This window comes from Syngnathoides biaculeatus, chromosome 2 (assembly GCF_019802595.1).
Source record: "Syngnathoides biaculeatus isolate LvHL_M chromosome 2, ASM1980259v1, whole genome shotgun sequence".
In the NCBI taxonomy this organism is placed as follows: Eukaryota; Metazoa; Chordata; class Actinopteri; order Syngnathiformes; family Syngnathidae; genus Syngnathoides; species Syngnathoides biaculeatus.
This window is the reverse complement of record NC_084641.1, coordinates 44,215,340-44,238,514: the sequence shown is the minus strand read 5'-3', so window position 1 is coordinate 44,238,514 and position 23,175 is coordinate 44,215,340. Positions and strand designations below refer to the sequence as shown.

The 23,175-nt window shown below is 45.6% G+C and overlaps 1 protein-coding gene across 1 annotated transcript in view; it reads right to left on the bottom strand.

Moving 5' to 3' along the window:
• LOC133493687 (low-density lipoprotein receptor-related protein 1-like) overlaps positions 1-23,175 on the bottom strand; it is a 104,983-nt gene that overhangs the window by 2,835 nt on the left and 78,973 nt on the right. Inside the window, exons 64-88 of the mRNA XM_061807347.1 lie at positions 23,045-23,161; positions 22,811-22,930; positions 22,620-22,742; positions 21,838-21,963; positions 21,457-21,573; positions 20,287-20,393; positions 20,065-20,197; positions 19,844-19,966; positions 16,393-16,515; positions 16,180-16,317; positions 15,594-15,731; positions 15,388-15,507; positions 13,620-13,900; positions 13,371-13,549; positions 13,177-13,283; positions 12,985-13,104; positions 12,709-12,885; positions 10,838-10,978; positions 9,482-9,655; positions 7,063-7,224; positions 6,767-6,938; positions 4,350-4,451; positions 4,182-4,252; positions 3,997-4,090; positions 1,449-1,593 (exon numbers count right to left, since the gene is read on the bottom strand). Coding sequence (XP_061663331.1) covers positions 1,449-1,593; positions 3,997-4,090; positions 4,182-4,252; positions 4,350-4,451; positions 6,767-6,938; positions 7,063-7,224; positions 9,482-9,655; positions 10,838-10,978; positions 12,709-12,885; positions 12,985-13,104; positions 13,177-13,283; positions 13,371-13,549; positions 13,620-13,900; positions 15,388-15,507; positions 15,594-15,731; positions 16,180-16,317; positions 16,393-16,515; positions 19,844-19,966; positions 20,065-20,197; positions 20,287-20,393; positions 21,457-21,573; positions 21,838-21,963; positions 22,620-22,742; positions 22,811-22,930; positions 23,045-23,161 — 3,410 coding nt within the window. The remainder of the gene's footprint in view (positions 1-1,448; positions 1,594-3,996; positions 4,091-4,181; positions 4,253-4,349; positions 4,452-6,766; positions 6,939-7,062; positions 7,225-9,481; positions 9,656-10,837; positions 10,979-12,708; positions 12,886-12,984; positions 13,105-13,176; positions 13,284-13,370; positions 13,550-13,619; positions 13,901-15,387; positions 15,508-15,593; positions 15,732-16,179; positions 16,318-16,392; positions 16,516-19,843; positions 19,967-20,064; positions 20,198-20,286; positions 20,394-21,456; positions 21,574-21,837; positions 21,964-22,619; positions 22,743-22,810; positions 22,931-23,044; positions 23,162-23,175) is intronic.

Genomic DNA, 23,175 nt, shown 5'->3' with positions numbered 1-23,175 from the left:
TCAGCGAATTTGATGTTATTTTTGTAGACTGAGCTGCAATCAAAGGTGTAGAGACAGTACAGGAGTGGGCTCAGAACACAATCCTGTGGCGAGTCGAAGATCACTGTGCTGGTGGAGGAAAGGTGGGAGCCTAATCTCTCGGTCTCTGGTCTGTTGACCCACACTTTGCAAAAGCACATGTTGAGCAAGGAGCAAGGAGCAAGGAGCATGTGAGAGGAGGGAGGCCCAAGAAGTCTGTTAAAGACCAGGCTGAAATCCACACAAAAAATGCATCCTAGCGGAGCTCTGCGGTTGTTCCAAGAGGCTGAACCCAGCGTGCAGAGTTATGCCGATGGCGTCCTCCATCGATGTCGGCACGATACGCAAACTGGTGGACGTCGAAGTTGGGGGGCAGACAGTCTTTGATGTGCTTGAGAAGGAGCCTCTCTTAAGCACCCACCTCTTGATGACAGGTGGGAGAGCAACAGGGCAGTAATCTTTCAGGCTAGTTATTGGTTTCGATGAGAGTTTGTAAATGTAGAAACAAGTCATTAACCCTTCGGACCATTTTTCTCACTTTTCTTTTCCCAGTCATGTCCATCAAATTACATTACCATTTATGTATTTGCTTGACATTCATTTAGTTGTGTGTGTTTCTTTCGGCTTGTCCCTTTCCCCAGATGAACGCATATACATGTTTGGCACAATTATTACGCCGGCTGATGACGCAACCCTTCTCAGGGAGTGGAGGCCCCAGTGGGATACGAACCCACAACCCCTGGTTTCCCAAACCAGTGCTCTAACCACCGAGCTACAGTGCTTAAGAGAGGCTTCTTCTCTTGACATTCATTTAGTTAATACTTCACGTTGTTACATAAAACGTTAAATTGCGAGTGGACCACAATGGTCGTCTTTGCCATCACCATGGGATGCTCACTCTTGCTGATGTGGCTGCCCTTGTGCCCATTTTTCTCTCTTCGCTTACACTGGTTGTTCGACCATTTTTCCCCCCTTGTGGAGAAGTGGCTTTATTTAAATGATTATTTTTGCATCTTGCTATTGCGTTTTTTTTTTTTTTAAAGAAAAATAATCAACAGGATGGAACCTTACAGTATATCAACAGCAATGGTTGTATATTTCTCTTAACGTCCAGCGACAATCACAACTTATATCGCTTGGAACCATTTGTAAATGGAGCCAAATCAAATTTTAATGTCGCATGTGTAAACGTTTGATTTTAAAACCATAAATGAGTAAAGTCGCAATCAAAACAGGGTAATGTCAATCATAAATATAATTGGCAGAAAGAGAGGGCCCTAAAATCAAATTTTATTTTGAGCTTTATCCAGGCGAGAGCACTGTGTTACGCAGATACTTTATTGATTCTGGTCGCCCGGAACACACGCACATAGTTGCTTTCATACATACAGTAGATGAGTGATATGGGTTAATTCTTAACATCTACTTACCTTCTCTGGGTCCAAAGCAAAGTCTGAATCAAGCAGCTCCCCAGCGTCATCGTCAGGGTCTCCGTCACATATTTTGTAGGCGGGGTTTCCGATCTCAACATTCATGGCCCCATTGGCCATTCGGTGGTGCCGGAACCCCTTGGCACTGCAGCAAATAACACAGCAAACTGACTAAGTATGGGACCAGGACGGTCAGTTAAAAATAAAAATTGGGGCCACAAGGTAAAAATCCACACAAGACCTTTTTTCTGTCAAAAGGTCAATTTCAGTAACTCCAGGGAAATGCAGCATGAGGACAAATGCCGGATAGTTTGCGCTACACACACTCATTGTTAATTGATATGCAGTGGGTGACTTTACCACACGAGCACACATGATAAACCTAAAATACAGTATGTACAATAGGGTACAGTACGGAGAGTTGAAGCGAGATGTTTCCATACACTGCAAAAACCCATTTCATTACTTGTCTCACTGTCTGGAGTCAAATCTGAATAAGCCACTGCTGTTTCAGGCCAGTCAGGAGCACCAAAATGATTGAATTTTGTTCAATACCGCAATGATGAGAGACAATTTTATATTCTTTTCTTTGAGGTCAAAAGTTTACATACATTTCCTTTCGTAGGGAGTAACCTTTCCTTTGAACTGCATGATTTGGGTAACCCTCCACAAGTTATGACAGTCCTCTGCTGGAACCGTTCCCATTCCTCCTGAAAGAACTGGCGTACTCGGTAACCTCGACTCAGAGTAAGTCAGCTTTCTCGGTTGCCTCGCTTACGCACCCCGTTTCCGACTTGCCCGCGAATTTTCCATGGGGTTCAGATCAGGGCTTTGTGATGGTGTAGCAAACGTAGAGCATGAAGATGAGACCCCACAGTTGAGCAACCTCTGCCGGCGGGTTCCCTCGGGAACACAAGGACAAGGAGAAAAGGCATCAGTTGTCGCAGTTTAAGGACCCACTTGTGCCAGTGTTTTAGCTTCCTGGCTGATGTCTTCAGATGTTGCCTTAATATTTGCATCCAATGTTCTCTCTTCATGATGCCATCTATTTGATGAGGAGCTCAATTTCCAGCTTTGGCAAAGCAGCCCTACAAGATGATGCTTCCACAGCCATACTTCCCAGTTGCTAAGGTGTTCTTAGGCCTACAAGTTCACTCAGATGTAGCGTTGGTCATTATGGCTAAACAGCTCCACTTTGGTTTCATTAGACGACAGGACATATCTCCACAAGTTAAGATCTGTCTTGGTGTGTTTTTGCAAACTGTAATCTGTTTTTTGTCTGCGTGTGTTTCTTTAGGAGTAACGATGGCCTTTCAGTGGTGCAGGACTCATTTCACTGTGGCTAATGACACTTTCTTACCAGCTTCATCACAAAGTCTTTAGCTTTTGTTCTGGCGTTAAATGACACATTTTGACGGACACAGAACCCGTCTCCTTCCTGAGCAGTGTGACAGCTGTACATTCCCACGGTGTTTATACTTGCGTTAAGTTGAACCGACGAACACGGCACCTTCAAGCACCTGGAAATTGCACCCAAGCATGAGTCCAACTTGTGGAGCTCCACGAATGCCCCTCTCATTTCCTAGCCAATCTCTTTTCATTGTATCTCATTATTGTGGCATTGAACAAAATGAAACCATTTGGCTGATCCTGACTGACCCGAAAGAGGAGAGGTCTCGTCTGATTTGACTTTAGACTGTGAGAGCAAAAAATGAAACATGTGCTTTTGCAAAGTGTGTGTCAATTTCTGGTTTCAAGTGAATGAAAAATAAACAAACAAAAAACATCCTAACAAGAGTCAACAGACACTTAAGATGCATTTCAACACGAGATTCCAGGATCTGTTAGTTTCTGGTTACTGTGGGCCAAATGCCTCCACAATTTGCGCTATTCCTTGGAACATTTAAGTAAATGAGTCTAATAATACGGCAAAGGCCACTGTATTGCACCTACACAGGTCTAAGTAGAAAGAACCATGATGCCATTAAAAAGACGGGACAGATGACATTTTTAAACTAATTTTATGATAGAAAATTGTCATCCCAAAACCGCAGTAAGTTTGTAGACTGTTCTAGTGTAATGAGTGTGGTAAAAAAAAAAAAAAAAAATGCAATGAGTTTTCATCCAATCTGACCCACCACAAATTTAGAGAACGTCCCCCACCTTGACAGAGTCTTCATTTGGCTCTGACCAAAAACTAAATGTGGTATCATACCTGAGGTCCAAACACACAAGTTTATGGTTGCAAAGGGAATTTCCTGTGGTTGAAATGCATTTCAGATTCTTGAGGAGTAAGAGGCAGGCAAGGATGGACACATTAACAACTGAATGCGCAGACTAATGGGTGGGGTGGACAGCATGCCCCTTGTTGATATTCCGGAGGGAAGGGGATTAACAATCTCTGACCAGGTGACTAATACAACCCAATGAAGTTACCGCGAGCCCTGAGAGCGAGTTTTGCCCAGCCACTCAGACCTGGGGGACAGGAAATACGATGGTTGACGGAGATGGAAAGAAGGAAGTTTAAAACATCAACAAGAGGACTGACCCTCGCATTCTTCGCTTGTACCACAGGATCGCGCCAACCACCAGCAGTGCCAGTAAGAGCAGTAGAAGTACGGGGACAATGACAGAGGCCGTCCCTGGGACAGAGCAAAAAAAAAAAAAAAAAAAAAGTGTGCAAATAGTGCCAAAGTGAGTTTTTAATCGGCACTGGAAAAATGGGGGACTCACTTCCACCGGACATGGACGAATCCTTGGTTGAAGCAATTTCACACCTGTAACCTCTCCATGTTGTGGGACACCTGGACAGACAAACAGCAAGACATGTGTGTTTTATATGTTTTGTAGAGTTTAGACGAGAAAGAAAAAAAAGTGTTTGGAGAAAGTGTCGCATCTTACTTGCACTGGGGCAATAGTGTACGGGAGTCAACTGTACATTGTCCATTGGTGCAGTAGTCCAAGCAAGTATAGCAGCTGGGTTGGGTCTGACCATTGGGACAGCTACACATCACAGGTAATATAAAATCAATAAAAAGAAAAAAATCAGCTATTAGCAGGTAACAATGCTCAATTTTAACTGACACTGTCAGATGTGAATATTTGTGGTTGTTGTTTACAGTAGTGTAGATCTGCACGGCATGTCATTTAGAGGAGTCTCATATTTTAACTCGTTTTAATGAGGTTATCAAAATATTGACGATTAGGCTTAGGGTTCACTCATTACTTAAAGGTGCAAAGCCCAAGGTGAAAACGGTGAAAAAGTGGACCAACGAAGCAAAAATACAACTTCAACACTGTTTAGACGGCACAGACTGGAGTGTCTGAAAATTCAGCTAGCAGCCTGGATGAATATACACACAGAAACTGTTACATCTTGTATCAGTTACTTTGAAAGGATGTGTACCGACAGTCATTTGGCACATTCAATAAGCCGTGGGTCACTGCCGATCTTAAGCAACTTCACCAGGGTTAAGAGGTAGCATCACGTAGTGGAAAGCGGAGGGCCCTGTATAATCGTACGAAAAACCAGCTGACTAAAGCAATTACCTTTGCAAAGAGAAAGTATGCAGCAAAGTTGGAAAAACTATTTAGTGCTGCCATATTTTACAATTGCTAACCAATGACAAGTGATGATCCACCCAAGCTTACCTTTGATAAGCGCAATGCTTGATTGACTGTCAAACCATTTTCCGTGGACAGAGGGACACAATACACACGCTGGGAGCAATAAAGCATTCAGAAATCATGACATAACACGTACACTACGTATGCTGGCAGCGTTAAGCCAATCAGACAACATTACGCAATATACGTAGTACACGTTCGCTTACCAATGCCACACTTGGGGTAGGTATACTACCAGTATGCTGCAAAACATTTGTTTGTCTACAGACTCCCTACAATGGCTTCCGCCAAGAGACATCAATACAAGCCACAATCCAAACGACATGCTCAAAACTACGCCGTTGTAAATGGACACAGAGCGGGCGCAAACAAATACAACATCGGGGAAGCCACGGTTTGGAAGTGGGCAAATCGAGAAACAGAATTGCGCCAAGCTAAGATGGTGAAACTGAGTCTCTGTGGGGCGAAAGCGAGGTGGCCACAGCCAGAAGACCAAGTTAGGGTTAGGGTTATTGAAGAAAGAACACCCGGGAGAAAGTCTCTCGTCATCATTTGACTGAAGGCAATAATAATAGCACAAGATGAAGATCAAAGACTTTCAAGGTCTCTCTCGGCGCCTTCGCTTGATGGAAAGACATCGTCATCTCTTCACTCGTGCAAGGACTACCGTGGTGCAGCGGACGACACAGAAGAGTGGATTGTTAAAGAGTAGAATAAAGTTGATTGAATCTCAGTTTTGGGTACATTACTTTTTTTTAGGGGTATTGCCTGTTTTCACATTCGCCCTGTAATACCGTGGACCTTACGTTCATGTTATGCACACAAATAGATGCTGTAATTGAGACTGCAATTGAGAATCCAGTTCGCTTTATGGTGTGGAAAATACAGTAAGTGGCACAATAAAGATGATTCTGACAACATACTATAACATTATCCAACATGATACGATTGAATAGTTGACGACACAAAATTAATTGGGTTTTAGAGACAAATTAAATGTCATGCTTATTATTTTCTCCATGACAGTGGTACCTCGAGGTATAACTGTCAAGACTTGAAAGGTCCGAGTTACAAGCGGTAATGCAGGCCGAAGCTGCTCCAGCGATGGCAAATGGGAGAGCGGCTCCATCGTGCCACTTTCACACCAAGACACAGGATGTTCATGAATTTGGGGGCTGGGAATCCATGTCTTTTCCATGGTAACTTTAGACAATAATTTTTCCGAGGAGGAGTTTCGTAACCTGAATTTTTTTGTTCCTAAAGACATTGGTAAATAGAGGTACCGTTATATTTGAACCCTAACCCTATATCTTAGTGCTGTATGGTGAGAGTAAACACAAGCTCCAGTAATTCCAAATTGGAAACAATTAATTAAAAAGGGCTTTCAGACATTTCCAGTGCCATTCCCAGGCGTTTACTGTCAAACTAAATGAGTGGCTATCTTCATGCTAAGAGATAAGTGGAAAGGCCACAGATGGGCTGGTAAATAGCATCAGTGCCTCAGCATTATAACCCTTTCAGCAGCAAATATTTGAACACAAAAAGTGGAGAAACACATGGACAGACAATATCAATCAATTGAGGAATATCTTCTGTTAAAAGTACAAGCAAATGGGCCAGGTCTCCCCTTTTCCACACTCCGTTTATACATCCAAATGTGTTTGAATGTGTCAAGGCTCCAGCGTATTTACCTGCAAGACACTTCTCCCGAGGAGGATGTCAAACAGCGGCCAGTGCCACAGAAGACACATTTGTCCAGCTCACACCGGTGTCCGATATACTGGCCGGAGCACTGACACACTTTGGTGCCATTTGTGGCTTGCAGGCATGTTCCGCCATTTTCACAGAAACCTTCACATTTACCTGTGGTGGAGGTGATTGACGTCAGAGTTGTAAGGGCTTTGTCAAAAGAAACGCTGCTTGCAGAGCACGTATAGTGGGAGAAGGGACCTGTCATAGCATATATACAGGGAGAATGTCCACTTACTGTACTGGCACTGATCTCCGTGGTACTCTGTCGGGCAGCTGCAGGTTGGCTGATTACCTGGGTTGACCGAGCAGTTACCGCCATTCTGGCAGTAGTTCTGACAAGTGTGACGGTTGCAGGTGGGCCCCGTGAATCCTTTTGGGCATCTGCACGTTGGCGCACCTGGAACAAACATAACACTTGTGACAATGACCGACAAACAGCTGCGTCAGAGGAAGAGTCACTATCGGAGATAGAAGGCCTGTTATTTTCAATTAACTTGCAGGCACACTCATAGCCAGTCACCTGCAGACCCCCACAGCTTCTCAAGGTCCTGTTCCATGGGGCTCGATGAGATTTGTTGAAACTGCGGTGGAAGGGTTATCTATCCGCCCAACTCCGGAAACAAAAAAAAAAAAAACGCCTGTTCCTCGTTTACTAACAACTCAGCATAATATTAACCTGAGTAGAACGATGGGACCCTAAGCAGCTGAGGCATTTCTGCTTGATAAGCAAGTTACTACCGCTTTGTGATTTTTAATTGATTGTACATTCCAAAATGTACAACTTGAAATCAATAACATTTCATGTTATAGTAACACTACAGGGAAGAGAAGTGGCATTGATGAGTAAGGGAGAAGTTGGTCCCGATGACATAACAGTGGGGGTATTGAAGCAATTTGGTGAGGTGGCTGTGGAGTTTTTGACCAACTTATTCAATAGAATACCAGCGGGAGAGAAGATGCCAGAAGAATGGAGGAAAAGTGTGCTAGTCCCCATTTTCAAGAAGTGTGGAAACTACCGAGGAATGAAGATGAGCCACTCCATGAAGTTATGGGAAAGAAGTAGTGGAGGCTAGACTCAGGACAGAAGCAAGTATCTGCGAGCAACACGATGGTTTCATGCCGAGACAGAGTGCCACAGATGCACTTGCATTTGCCTTGGGGATGCTCGTGGAAAAGTACAGAGAAGGTCAGAAGGAGCTACATTGTGTCTTTGTGGATTTAGAGAAAGCCTACGACAGAGTACCAAGAGAGGAACTCTGGTGAGCAAGTCCAGTGTGGCCGAGAAATATGTTAGAATCGTACTGGACATGTATGAGGGGACCAGAACAGCGGTGAGATGTGCCGTTGGTGTGTCAGAAGAATTTAAGGTGGAGGTGGGACCGCAGCAGGGATCACCTCTGAGGCCCTTCCTGTTTGCAGTAGTAATGGATAGGCTGACAGACGAAGAAGATAGACTAGATTCCCCTTGGACCATGATATTCGCAGATGATATTGTGATCTGCAGTGAAAGCAGGGAACAGGCGGAGAAACAATTACAAAGATGGATTTACGCACTGGAAAGGAGAGGAATGACGATTAGCCAAGGTAAAACAGAATATATGTGCGTGAATGAGAGGGGCGGAGGAGGAAGAGTGAAGCTCCAGGGAGAAGAGATAGCGAGGGTGGACGACTTGAAATACTTGGGGTCCACAATACAGAGCAATGGAGAGTGTGGTAAGGAAGTGAAGAAACGGGTCCAAGCATGGTGGAACAGTTGGCGGAAGGTCTCTGGTGTTCTATGTGACAGAAGAGTATCCAATAGGATTGAAGGGCAAAATTTATAAAACAGTGGTGAGGCCGGCCATGATGGACGGGTTCGAGATGGAGGCTCTGAAGACACAACAGGAAGCAGAACTGGAGGTAGCAGAATTGAAGATGATGAGGTTCTGGCTTGGAGTGAGAAGGTTGGATAGGATTAGAAATGAGCTCATTAGAGGGAGGGACAGCCAAAGTTGGATGTTTTGGAGACAAGGTTAGAGAGAGCAGACGGCTTGGGCGTGTTCAGAGGTGACCGAGTGAGTATGTTGGTAGAAGGATGCTGAGGATGGAGCTCCCAGGCAAAGGAGCGAGAGAGGAAGACCAAAGAGAAGGTTGATGGATGTGGTGAGGGAGGACATGAGGGCAGTTGGGGTTAGAGAGGAAGATGCAGGAGATAGGCTAAGATGGCAAAAGATGACACGCTGTGGCGACCCCTAACGGGAAAAGCCGAAAGGAAAAAAAAAAAGAAGAAATTATAGTAATGCTACAATTAATAAATCATGCTTTGGGCATGAAGCTTTGACTAATGACTTGTTTACAGTGCTAATGCTACCTTAGTATTGCTTGTGCTGCTATTTTGTTGAAGCTGTATGTGCGTTATTGCTAGCAGTTTTACTATTGCAATTTTCCTTTTTTAAATATCTGACTTGGATTTTTTTTCGACCAGAATTTAAATAAAAAGGATCCTGAGTGGTCTGTTATCATAACATTGATGGAAACGAGATTTAAAGAAATCAGTTCCAAGGTGATAGATGATCAATGATAGTGGGGGAAGAATGTACAGAGCAATCTGAGGGTGGAAATGGAACCTGTATGAGTGCACCAAGTCTTGCCTTTGCCCCTCTATGTCAACTCACCTGTATGAGATGCAGTGCATGTTCCGCCATTCTTGCAGTAGTCCCTGCACTGGTTGATTTCACATCTCTCTCCAGTGTAGCTGGGCTGGCAGCGACACTTGGCCACCTGACGAGCGTTAAGAAAACAACTGCCTCCATTCTGACACTGAATGGTACAGGACCCTGAGGGAGGAGCTGTGGCAACAGAACACACACTAAAAGCCATGTAGCAAACAGTTACAGGTACATCTAGGCCTTAGAAAGATGGAAGGGGGCGGGGGGAATAATGTCGTATTTCAGTTCATTAACTACCGCTTATCCGAGGTCGGGTCTCTGGTCCTTTCGCCTGTCACTCCCTGCAACTCTTTCGGGGGAATTCTGAGGCATTTCCAAGCCAACAGAGACCGTTTCTCCAGCGTGTCCTGGGTTGTCCTCGCCTAGAACACCTCACCAGAGAGCCGGTCAGGAGACAGCCGAACCAGATGCCCCAGTCACCTCCTCTCAATGCGGAGGAGCAGCACGTCGACTCTGAGCGTCTACCGGATGACCAAGCTACTCTCTCTCTCTGTCTCTCTCTGTCTCTCTCTCTCTCTCTCTCTCTCTCTCTCTCTCTCCTCTCTCTCTCTCTCTCTCTCTCTCTTCTCTCTCTCTCTCTCTCTCTCTCTCTCTCTCTCTCTCTCTCTAAGGGAGAGCCCAAACACCATGTGGCGGAAAGTCATTTTGGCCACTTGTATCCAGGATCGTGTTCTTTCGGTCACGAGCCACAGGCCGCATGACTGCAGATGCTGGACCAATCCGCCTGTCGATTTCCCGCTCTAGTCTTCCCTCACTCATTGAAAAGACCCCAGAATACTTGAACTCCTCCACTTGGGGCAGGATCTGATCCTCCACCTGGAGAGGACATGGAGTGTGATCCCCTGTAGTTGGAACACAACCGCTTGATCCTCCTGATAGCCGGATGGTGGACCACCATTTTCCTCGAAGCTATCCGGAAGTCATTCTCCATGGCCTCACCGAAGTCATCTCATTTGTGATTTTTTTACTTCAGCGACCACCAAAGCCGCATTCTGCTCGGCCAGCAGGTACCCATCAGCTGCCTCAGGGGCCCCACAGGCCAAAAATGCCCAATAGGACTCCTTCTACAGCTTGACGGCATCCCTCACCGTTAGTGTCCACCACCAGGTTCACAACAGCCCCCGACCACCATATGGTCACAATGCATGGATAAATATACAATACATGATGAGCACAGAAGTCCAAGAACAGAACACCGCTCTCGTTATGGTCGGAGGGGTCATTCTTCCCAATCATGCCATTCCAGGTCTCACTTTCATATTCTTCTCATCAAAACAAGTGTTTGTGGGCATGCAGACTTACAGAATGGCGACTGGGTCGGACCAGACCTCTCCACACACGTGCCGTTGTCAGCCATGTAGTTGTTGGGACAGGTGCACACCGGTCCGCTGGGGCTGAGCAGACATAGCCACTCACACTTCTTTCTGTCACATGGGTTTGTCACTAACGCAGAGAGATCACAGCACCAACAGTGAGAATCCTTCAAAATATACAGGGACATACTGTACAATATGGGACGGCTTGGGGTTGTGGATGTATAGTAGGACAGTGGTTTTCAAATTGAGGGACACGCTGTTGTGACAGGGGAGGTTGTGGGAGGCATGGGGCTGGCACGAATGCTATTCTTTATTAAGTTACACCCAACTGTTGTTCATGTTTTGCTTGCAGGGTTTAATGTTTGCAGGCAGGGGGTAGGGTCAGGGTGGGGGTGGGGCAAACGCTGAAAACTGAATCTCTCAAAAGGTTGGTGTTGCAAAAAAAAAAAAAAAAAAAAAAGTTTCGGAACAACTGTAGTAAGAGATGGACATAGACAAAGAGAGAGACCCATTTTTTTCCCCCAGTTATTTATAATGGTCTTAACATTTTCTGCAAAAACTGTAGGCATACAGTATAAGACGTGTTGCAGATTATGTTTTGAAATTTAAAATTTAATTTGCTATGTGATGACACTCTTAGAAGGAAAATTGAATGAAAATTCCATTGTTTTTAAAACAGAAAATAGCACTGTAAAATGCTGTACTTTTAAGAACATAGGGTTAGGGTAAGCTCCACTGTCATGCCTAGAAACATTCTAAATCCAAACCATTGAAGTCTGCTCTCTCGAATTCATCTCTAACCTCAATGTCCATACAAAAAAATAAATATGAGCAGAGAGCGTGTCAATGCGGAAGCTGTCGCCGGCGGGCGAGCCGTGTTGACTGAGCCGACGGGAAAGCCGTCGCCGGTGAGCCGCCAAGCCGAGTGGGGCGCCCAGACACCGGTGGCTGGTGGGGGTAGAGCCCGGCCCAACCACCTCCCTGCCCGATTCACCTCCGCGTCGGGGCTAACGCCGGGCCCGGCCTTGCGGCGATCCACAAGGCCAGGTAGAGGCCGTCCTTCCGTGGCTGCTGCGCAGAAGCCGTCCGGCGCGCACAGACACATTTAGCACCCCTGACTTATGTACGCAGATCTTCTGTTACGTTATGAAAGGATTACGTGTTTTTGTTTTTTTGTATCTCTATACACACACCTATCATTTGGAACCCATGAAGGTCTCGTCCTTTGCACCTGTGCAATACATTTTTCACAACGCGCCGGGTCTTTTTTAAAAGTATGAAGAGTAAATCCATCCTCCCGAGCGTTCAAACAATATGAAGCAATACAACGAGCCGACATTTTGGCTAACACGAAGGAACAACGAGCTACGTTCCCAGCAGGTAAAACTAGTAGAAACAGACGAGCCAGGATGAGTGCGCTGCTGCTGTTAACTTCACTTCCTGCGTCTTCTCAAAAACAAATCCTTTGAGAGGATTTTCATGGTTTGTTAATGGATAGGTTTCCAATTATGTCATCTTGTGTGTCAGAGATGTCAAAGAACAAAGGTGATAAGTGAAGCGTGAAGTTTTTTTCCATCGTTAATTTATCTGATTGGTCTAAGGGTGGTGGTGTATCTGTAGAAATTTCAATTAAAAATAGCTTGAAGTATCTCTCTCTCTCTCTCCTCTCTCTCTCTCTCTCCTCTCTCTCTCTCTCTCTCTCTCTCTCTCTCTCTCTCTCTCTCTCTCTCCTCTCTCTCTCTCTCTATATATATATATATATATATATACATGCATAAACCAATAGATCTAGGCTTGATTAGCTACAATTTTGACAACAGTATTCTGTAGTACAAATAAAATGTGGATGACACTCACTCTCTGGTTGCTTATATCGGTGGTACAAGATGATATCAGTAGCGTGGTTGATGCCCGTGATGAGAGTCTCCATGGTGCCTTTTCCAAACTTGTTGACCCGGAAAACAAAGTTATTGACTAATGTGACTCCATATATGTAGTCCTCAAAGATATCGATGCTAAATGGATGGGCAAGGTCTGGATTTGAACAAAGAACATATGTTTACACGGGCAACTTCTAGTAGTTGTTTTTTTTTTTACGTCATAACTTCTTTGCTTGAACTAAAACCACTCAACTGTTTTTGATACCAGAGACAGCTACGACGGGATCCGAGCCATCCAGGCGAACACTGCCAATGACTGACAGCTTTGCATCTGCCCAGTAAAGACGCTCATTGAAGTAGTCTACTGCCAAACCTGGAGAGTGAAAAAGACCTTGCGCTATACTGCTTATTTGAAGCTGGGAGTTAGTAATGAAGCAAATCAGACCTGTTGGCCACTGGATGTTCTCGTGGACAAGAGTCTGTCTCAGTGTTCCATCCATGGCAGCAGTCTCAATTTTTGGATGGTTCCCCCAGTCTGCCCAGTACATGGTCCTGAAGCAGAAATTCAGTGTTCAAATGATAATCCCGAGCCTTAGTTTAGAAAAAAAAAAAAAAAAAAAAAAAAAGTTCACGCTGTACCCTCTTTGTGGATCCACAACAATGGCATATGGTTCGTCAATCATGCCAGAAATGAGGGTTTTGCAATGCTGGCCCGACATCTGAGCAACCTCAACGACATCTCGACCAGAGTCGGTCCAGTACAAGTTTCCAGCCACCCAGTCCACGGCTATGCCTCGAGGCATCTTCAGTTCTTTAATCTGGAAGACATGAGAGATTTACTAGTCTGCCCTTCTCACAAGTCAAACTCGTCTTTCTGAAGAGTTGTACCTGCAAGTTGGTGATCCTACCCACACTTCTATTACGTCTATTACGGTGGGAATTAGATGACAAAGTTGACTGTCCTGGAAGCTCGTAGGAGGAAATGCGGCCCGTGTGCCAATTGGTCCAGAAGATGCGGTTGGTCTTCACGTGCAGGTCCATTGCGTCAATACGCACGCTAGCATCTCCTTGGAAGGTTTGTTCATAGCGCCAATTGGCCATTCCGGGATCCAGGCTGCGTATTTCATTGTCATCCGCTATGAACAGAACTTGCTGACTGTTGTTGATGTCTGCAAGAAAAAGTGGGACTTGGGAAAAAAAAATTTGGTCGTAGACAAATCATTTATTCCACTGGGGATCCTCCACTTTTTCCTGATGCTGTATAAAGACTTGTTCTGTTTCCAAGTTGTCTGTTACCAATTAAATGTCCACAAAACGGCTCGAAAACAAAGTCTATTGACAGTCTTGGGCACTTGAACTGTCTGAGAAATTTCATGAAACTGCCTAACCCTTATGTTGCCTCAAGAGGTCCGGATGTTTTTGTAGTCAAGTACTGCAAGAGAGAACATTTTGATGTTCTCCAATCGCATAATCAACACACACTTCAAGCCGTTCCTCACCTAACAAATCAACTTTTTGGGGGGGAATCGCTTCGTTCTACTGCCTTTAATTAATTGGCGCCTATATTAACAGCTATCAAGCAGATATAGAAAAAAAAAAAAAAAAAAGCATGAGTTAGGGTTAGGGTTTATGATTTTATTCATGATGCTAACACTACAATGTTTAGAATTACCTATAATAGTTTAAATTGACAAACTTATGGCAAAATAGCTGAGTACAATTTTAAATTCATTTTAAAACGTCACACTTAAAAAGAAATGCTTTATAGAATATTTGATTCTGAAGAAAAAAAATTAATTACATATACACAGCTTGTCTCTTGGTTGAGATTTTATACTTCAAAATACTTTCCCAATTGCGAGGCAGTCTTGGTCGATCGCGGAACGGCGTGCGAAAAACGTTCACTCTAAATTGCGCGTGAAGACTCTTGGCAGATATTTTCAAAAAAAAAAAAAAAAAAGAATCCAATGCAAATGGAAAGTAGAACACACAGCTATTCAGTTTGTGGCATTTTGCAATGCGATTCAATATGAGAGGGATGACTGGTTGTTACATCCAATGGCACAATTCACATGTGTACTGTAAAAAATGAAAAGAGCATGCCACCGGTTTCTTTCGGCAGAACACGGAACTTTTTGCAACGACGACGGCCGCACCGCCACACACTCGGTTTCCTACTTCACCTGACACCCGCCCCGACCCCCCGCTCTTAAAGACGTATCTCTTATTTACAAATATTACAGTACTCGCGCAGCCCATCAACGAGCAAAGACGAGCTAGACGTGCTGCTTATGTTTGCTTTTGATATGAATGGAGTAAGTAATGCTGTTGTTTTAAGATGCAGTGACTGTTGGAGTATTTGAACAGTCGAAGAAAAAGCGGTTAAACTGGACGAGATTTTCTCTTTTGCGAGCGGGAAAGGTCTGGTCTGAAGCCAAAGTAGAAAGTGCAGGATGAGATGGTGTGTCATTTGAAGATTTCCTTTGGCACAAGCACAGACAATACAGTGCACAAAAAGCTAATTCTGTATTTTAAATATAGGAGGGAAGATCACGTTCACCTTAAAACGGTTTGGGAGCCTCATCACCAACCCCCAACAAATCGGACTGAATGCTTCCATAAAAGCTTGAAAACAATGATATGGATCAGTACTCACTGTCAGCCTTGCAGGTGTCATTGATCCTTGTGAAGTACTTATAGCAGCTGCATTTGTAGGAGCCCTTAGTGTTGTTGCAGATGTGCGAACACGCCCCAAATTGAAGACACTCATTCTTGTCTGGAAAAAAAAGGAAAGAATCCAACTCATCAATCGAGGTTAGGTCATGGAAACATTTGGCTCTGTGGAACTTTGTGCACGTTTACCTCCACACGTGCGATATCCTATTTTGTGGAAGCCCGGTTTGCAGGAGCAAAAGGCGTCTGTCCGATTGGTGATACAGTGGGCCTCGTCTCCATCGCCACACTGAGTCCTGTTACTCCTGCAGTCATTCAGTTTGGCTTCTGTTAACATGCACATTGACTTGTTAAGAAAAGTTGTTTCACCGAGTTCTACCAAACTAAACTCCTCCGAGTGTATTCCCTGGTCTTCCAAACTGTTCGTGCAAAGTCGGAAGCATACGTGGAAGGTCCCGGGACAACCCGTTGGGGTGTATGACCTGGAACCGGAGAATTTCGTGGATATATTTTCGCATCTTAAGCATGCAGGGACGTGTAGGCAAAAGGAAGTTTCTAGACAAAGGCAATCATTTTACAGTTTCGGGGGACATGCCCACATAGCTTGAGAGCAGAGGCAAAAGCTTGATTTACAATTTCAAAGCATTATTTTAGACATTTCCAAATTTTGATACTCTTTCTGTGCTGTGTCAAAGTTTACTAGACTATTTTTCACTCCGCTGGGACTTGAAGAGGGGCACCCCAGTACTTCTGTTCATTCAGCATAGAAATTAACCTGTTTTGCAGCTGATCTCATCCGAGCCATAGTCCTCGCAGTCATTAAAGAGGTTGCATCTCAACGTAGAGCTGATACATTTTCCGTTGGCACACAAGAACTCGTCTTTCTCGCAAGAAGGAACAGTTGGATGGGATTCTGTGGGACACCAGATGACTCGACAAACTCTGTCAAAATTCAACTTCTTTGGTTTCAAAGCTTTGAGTCACTTACCGCAATTCAGTTCATCCGATTTGTCGCTGCAGTGATTGATGCTATCGCATCTCTTTGACATCTGAAGACATACGCGGTCATTTTGACAGCGGAACGCTCTCGTGGGAGGACACTGGAACTTCCCTACACATCACATGGTAAAAGGTGTGATAAAGAGTTGAGTAACCAAGTCAAAGATGAAGTGAAAAGTCAAAAAAAAAAAAAAAAAATTCTGCTATTCAGGAGTTAGTCTCTATTACACCAGTGATTGAATTAGGAAATGGATGAGTACAAATGCCCCTCGTTGAGCAGTCACCTTATCGTGGTGAAGGGATTGGTGTGTCCCAATGACCCTAGGAGCTAAGTTGTGTGGAGCTTCACACACAGCAAAAAGGTCCTCGGTGAGGGACCAGACAAAGTATAGCTCCATAAACCCCCATGACGAATACAAATACTGGATGAGGGTAACCTACACCCTGGACCGGGGGTGGGGCCGGAAGGAGAGCACCCGGTGGCAGGGCCTGCACCCAAGGGGCTAACCCTATGGGAAAGATGATCGGGGTTTGGTGCAGTGTGAGGTGGGTGGCGGCGGAATGTAGGACCTTGGCGATCTGATCCCCGGCTACAGAAGCTGGCTCTTGGGATGTAGAATGTCATCTCTCTGGCAGAGAAAGGTCCTGAGCTTTTGTGTGAGGTTGAGAAGTTCCAACAAGATGTAGTCAGGCTCGCCTCCACACGTGGCTTGGGCTATGTTACCAGTCCTCTTGAGAGGGGTTGGACTCTCTTCCACATATGAAGTTGCACACAGTGAAAGGTACTGAGCAGGTGTGCATATACTTAAACGCTGTGCATTGGGTTTCATCCCAGTTGATGAGTGTAAGCTCCTTCTGCCTTTGGATGGGGTGAGGGTCCTGACTGTTTGTGCATACGCATCAAACAACGGTTCAGAGTATCCACCGTTTTTGGAGTCTTTAGACGGAGTGCTGGAGAGCGCTCCCAGTGGGGACTCCATCGTTCTGCTGGGGGACATTTCAATGCTCACGTGGGCAATGACCGTGAGACCTGGAAGGGCGTGATTGGGAAGAACGGACCCCCTGCTCAGAACCAAAGGGGCGTCATGTTACTGGACGTCTGTGCTCATCACAATTTTTCCATAACGAACACCTTGTTTAGGGATAAGGATGTACACATGTCCACTTGGTACCAGGACACCCTAGGTTTCAGTTCGGTGATCAATTTTGTGGTTATGTCATTGGACTTGGGACCGCATGTCTTGGACACTCTGACGAAGAGAGGGGCGAAGCAGTCGACTGATCACCACTTAGTGGTGAGTTGGCTGCGATGGTGGAGGAAGATGTCGGCCCGACATGGAAGGGCCAACCTTATTGTGGGGGTCGTCTGGGACCAGCTGGTAGAATCCCTTGTCAGGAGGAGTTTCAACACCCACTTCTGACAGAACAATGCTCATGTTCTGGAGGACGCGGGGGACATTGAGTCAGATGGGATCATGTTCTGCACCAACAGTGATCGGGCGGAAGATTGAAGCTATGGCCGTAAGGTAGTCTGTGCCTCTCGTGGTGGCCATCCCTGAATCCATTTGTGGACACCAACAATGAGGGATGCCATCATGCTGAAGATTGAGTCCTATCTGGCATTTTTGTCCTGTGGGACTCCTGAGGAATCTGATGTGTACCGGTTGTGCAGCAAGAATGCAGCTTTCGTGGTCTTTGAAGCTAAAACTCTGGCATGGAAGGAGTTTGGGGAGACCGTGGAAAAAGACTTGTGGACAGCTTCGAGGATATTGGGGTCCACTATCTGGCATCTTAGGAGGGGGAAAGCAGTGCACCATCAACACTGTGTATAGTGAGGATGAGACACTGCTGACTACAATTAGGGACGTTGTGAGTCTGTGGGGAGAATACTTCGAAGACTCAATTGCACTGACATGCCTTCCCATGAGCAAGCAGTGTCACGGTTCTCTGATGCGGGTTCGCCTATCTCTGGGGTTGAGGTCGCCAAGGTGGTGCAATAGCTCCTTGGTGGCTAGTTCCCATGGATGGATGATATTCCCTAGAGTTCCTAAAGGCTCTGAATGTAGCGGGGCTGTCGTGGTTGACATGAGACTGCAACATCAGGTGGACAACGGAGTGCCTCTGGAATGGCAAATTGGGGTGGTGGTCTGCATTCTTAAGAAGGGGGACCGGAGGGTGTGTCCTAAGTACAGGGGGATCACAGTATTCAGCCTCCGCGGTAAGATCTATTCATAGGTGCAAGAGAGTAGCGTCTGTCGGAAGTCGAATTTCAGATTCAGGAGGAGCAATGTGGTTTTCGCCCTGGCTGTGGACCAGCTCTACACCCTCGGCAGGGTCCTCGAGGGCTCATTGGAGTTGACCCAACTAGTCTACATGTGTTTTGTAGACTTGGAGAAGGCCTTCGACTGTGTCCCTTGGGGAGTTCTGTGGGGGTGGAGGTGGGGTGGGGTCGTATGGGGCATCGAACCCCCTGATATGGGCTGTTCGGTCCCTGTGCATCCATAGTTAGGGTTTGGGCCACATTGCCGGCAATAAGATAGACTCGTTTCCAGTGAGGGTTGAACTCCGCCAAGGCTGCCCTTGGTCACCAATTCAGTTCATAAATTTCATGGACAGAATCTCTCAGTGGGAAGACGAACCATAGAGGGGATCCGGTGTGGTAACCTCAGTATTGCATCTTTCATTTTTGCAGATTATGTGGTTCTGTTGGCTTCATCTAACTATCCTCACCTAAGGTCACGAGCTGTGGCTTGTGCTCGAAAGAACAAGATCCCGGATACAAGCGGCCAAAATGAGTTTCCTCCACAGGTTGTCTGCCTTAGAGAAGGGCCAGAGAAGCTTTGTCGAGCCGCTGCTCCTCCAGATTGAGGGGAGGCAGATGAAGTGGCTGGGGCATCTGCTTTGAATGCCTCCCTAGTGAAGTGTTCCGGACACATCCCACCGGAACGAACAAGACACGGAGTGTGATTATGTCTTTCGGCTAGCCTGAGCAGGACTCTGGTTCCTCCCGGAAGAGCTGGATGAAGTGGCTGAGGAAAGGGAAGTCTGGGCGTCCCTGCAAAAACTATTGCCCCCGTGAACCGACCTGGATAAGCAGTAGAAGATGGACAGGTGTGTATAAATGTCTCATGATAGTGCATTTTTGTTTCATTGCTTTGTGCCAATGCTTTACTCTGCCTATGCCGTTTTTTTTTTTTTTTTTGCTTTGTCTGCAGCAGTGATTCTCACCTACATAGTACTGGTATGATAGATCATTGGAGTACAAGAAATGATCAAATTTCCATCAATTGGTCCAAAAATTCCATTCATCCATTTTCCAAGACGTTTATCCTCACAAGGGTCCCTCGGGGGAGTCCTGGAACCGATCTCAGCTAAATTTTTGCTTCACCCCGAACCCCAAAGACTATACGCCAATGTGTGAGTCAGATGCTGGCACTCACTGCACTCTTCGGGATTCTCATCAGAGTTATCCCCACAGTCATCTTCACCATCACACTTCCAGGCCAGAGGTTTGCACAGAGTGTTGTTACATTGGAACTCATCCAAAGGACAGTGACGGCCAGCTGAAAGAAGAGGAATAGACCCGCGCTTTCATTCTGTCAAACTTGCTACAATTCAACAAGATAGAATATAATATTGTAAAATCAACATGTTCACCCACGGGCAGTGTGGCAGTTCTCCTCATCACTGCCGTCCATGCAGTCTGGGTCAGCGTCACACCGCCAGCGAATAGGAATACAGTGTCCATTCGTACACTGGAATTGGTCATTGTCACACTTGAGATCGCAGCCATCCTGGAGGAAAAACAACCAACCCAACAGGCAAGCAAGCGTCAAAGTTCGTCCATATGAATGAATACTGAACACAAGAGCGTGTTAAACACCTCATCAGATCCATCAGCGCAGTCGTGGTCTCCGTCACACTTCCACCGCCCAGCGATGCAGCGGCCATTTGCGCAGGCGAACTCACTTTCGGAACATTGTCGAGGCACTGCGTGAAATGACAAAGCAGGACTTGTGTTCGTGACGAGCTTGACGGCCTTTATTCATCTCGCATTCCATCAAGACACGACAGCACGCGGCCAGGGGAGAGAATGAAAGGAGCTCAGCCAAATTAAACCAACACACGAACTGTATCAAAAATTCACAGCTTGAAAAAGAAAGGGTTAGAAAAACCTCCAAGCATAAGCCAGCGTTAGACCATTGCAAACAACAACAAACGCATCTAGACGAATAACTTTTCATGATCAGAAGAGAGCATTAATATCCTTGTAAATGACATGGTTGGGATCAGTGAAAGCAAAGCGTTGACGACCCAAGTGCAGGGAAGCAGGGAGGCAAGGCAGGGGTCCAAGAGTTTCAACAGAATGGTATTTAATTCCAAGGCACGGGGGAAAAAAAAAACTAAATAACCAATGGAACAAGGAAATGGATAAAGCTACAAACGGAAACAAAAGATGACTGGCTATATAACTGACCTGACACAGAGCGACAAGAACTGAAAGAAACCGGGGAGTTCAATACTCAAAGACTGATGAGACAAGGAGCAACATTTGGACAAGACACGAGTGGCTGGAGGGAGTTGATTGGCCAACACAAGAGAGGAGGGTAAACGCCAACAGGTGGACACAGCTAAGAAAATGAGCGCATGAGACATGGAACCCAGGAAAACGTGAACCCAACCCAACCCAACCAAAATGTAGATCATGACAGAATTCCATCCCTTTTAGAATTCTATTCTTTGTAACCAATGAAGTGGCTGATGGAAGGCCTACAACATTATTTATTTGAAGTCTGCTTGCCCATTCTAACAGTTAGGCAAGACTCACGTGTGGACAAAATGACAGAGAACTGACGGGAAAATACTGGAACCTTTGACACATGAATGTTGAAGAGACTCACCTCGAGCTCGTGCCAACAGGACGGTATGAAATGAAACAGACATCAGGTGAGGTGAAATGCATTTGCAAGGACAGTGACTGGATGTTTTTGACGCAGTAAACATCGAGAGTTAGTGAGAGCGGACAAGGGCAGAGTGAAGGTACGACACCAACCACACTTGTCTTCGTCCGAGTTGTCGCCACAGTCATTGTCGTAGTCACACTGCCAGCGGCCCGGCACGCAGCGGTTGTTTTTGCATCGGAACTGGTACGGCTCGCATGTCCTCTCAGCTGCGCACATTAGCACACCGCCATTGGAGCAAGATTCGATTAAAAAGCAGACTGACAGATGGCGTAAGGAAGGAGTCTGGGCCGTGCTGCCATTTGTAATCTTCAATGTATTTATTCACAGCCTGCTAGTTTTAGGTTTGGTTCTCAATTTCAAGTTCCAAATGTCCAATTGGCATGTCTATCCTTGGAGTTGTCTGAAAATGTTTGGACACCCCTGGTGTGACGAGACCACAAAGTACTCTCGGCGGAGATCAACATGCTCACCACACTCCTCCTTCGGTTCGTCGGAGGCGTCGCCACAATCGTCTTCCCCGTCGCACTTCCAGCGAGCCGGGATGCAGCGTCCAGAGTCTTTACAACGAAACTCGTCCACGCCGCAGGTCATCTGGGCTAAAGTTGGGAACATTTTCACGGTGTTTTTAATCCAAGTTTAAAACATATGGCAGGAGACGGGAACAGTTTATTGAATTGAACATCCTCCAAACATTTAGCTATTGTGGGGGTTGAATCATAAAGTAGGGAAGACGGGTCTTCGGGAGTTCACAATGACATTGTTGGGGAGGGAGCAAGTTGAACCGTCGTAGTTGTCCAATGAAATTGTATTGGTTTATTTCCAAATGCCCGTTTTGTCTTTGGTAGCATTTCTATTGCCTGGATTAGCGGTCTAGTATGCTTTTTTTTTTTTTTTTTTCCGGATCCAATTTTAAGCCTCTATGTGTTGTTATATCAGTTTAATCTCTACAGGCCCTTCTCAATCACTTCTTGCGGGTGATGTGACATGACCTATATTAGCAATGGGAGTTTCTTTAACTCGCAGAACTTTCCCTTCCCCTGATTGGTTGGTAAAAGCAAAACTTGTTACCGCCAACTTCAAGTAGTAAAATACCTTTGTAGCCATCTATTATTTTAGATTGCTCTTTACAAGTGCTGAGAAGATGCCTGTGTGACAAAAATGTCAAAGTAGAAAGGGACATTTTAAGCCTACTGTTTGATCAAGTAAAAAGGGTAAATCTGTGAATACTTCTTGATCAAAATCCAGTTCTTACTGCAGTTGGCGGGTTCATCAGATCCGTCCACACAGTCGTTGTCACGGTCACACACCCAGACGCGAGGAATACAGCGTTTGGTAATGGCACACTGGAACTGGGTGGGTGCGCATGTGACCTCAGCTACAAAGACAAGTGAGCACGGTGAGAAATGAACCATTCCGAGCTGGATAAAAGTGCAAAATCCTCACGGCAGTCCTTCTCGTCCTCTCCCTGGCCACAGTTGTCTTGGCCATTACAGCGGAAGATCCCTGGGATGCAGCGACTTGGGTGGGAACATTTAAACTGACTGGGCAGGCAAACATGGATATCTGTAGTGTAGTTACACAAATACACGATCAGCAGCTGTGAGGACTCATGAAATTCAAATGGTTTATTTCAAAAAAAAAAAAAAAAATGAAAAAATGTCACAATATGAGCCGTACCACAGTTGGCCTCATCTGAATTGTCCTGACAGTCATTGTCTCCATCACATATGTACGCGGGGTTGGTGCAGATGCCTGTGCCACATTGGAACTGGCCCGGTCTGCATTTGAACTCGGCTGTCGCGAAAGGA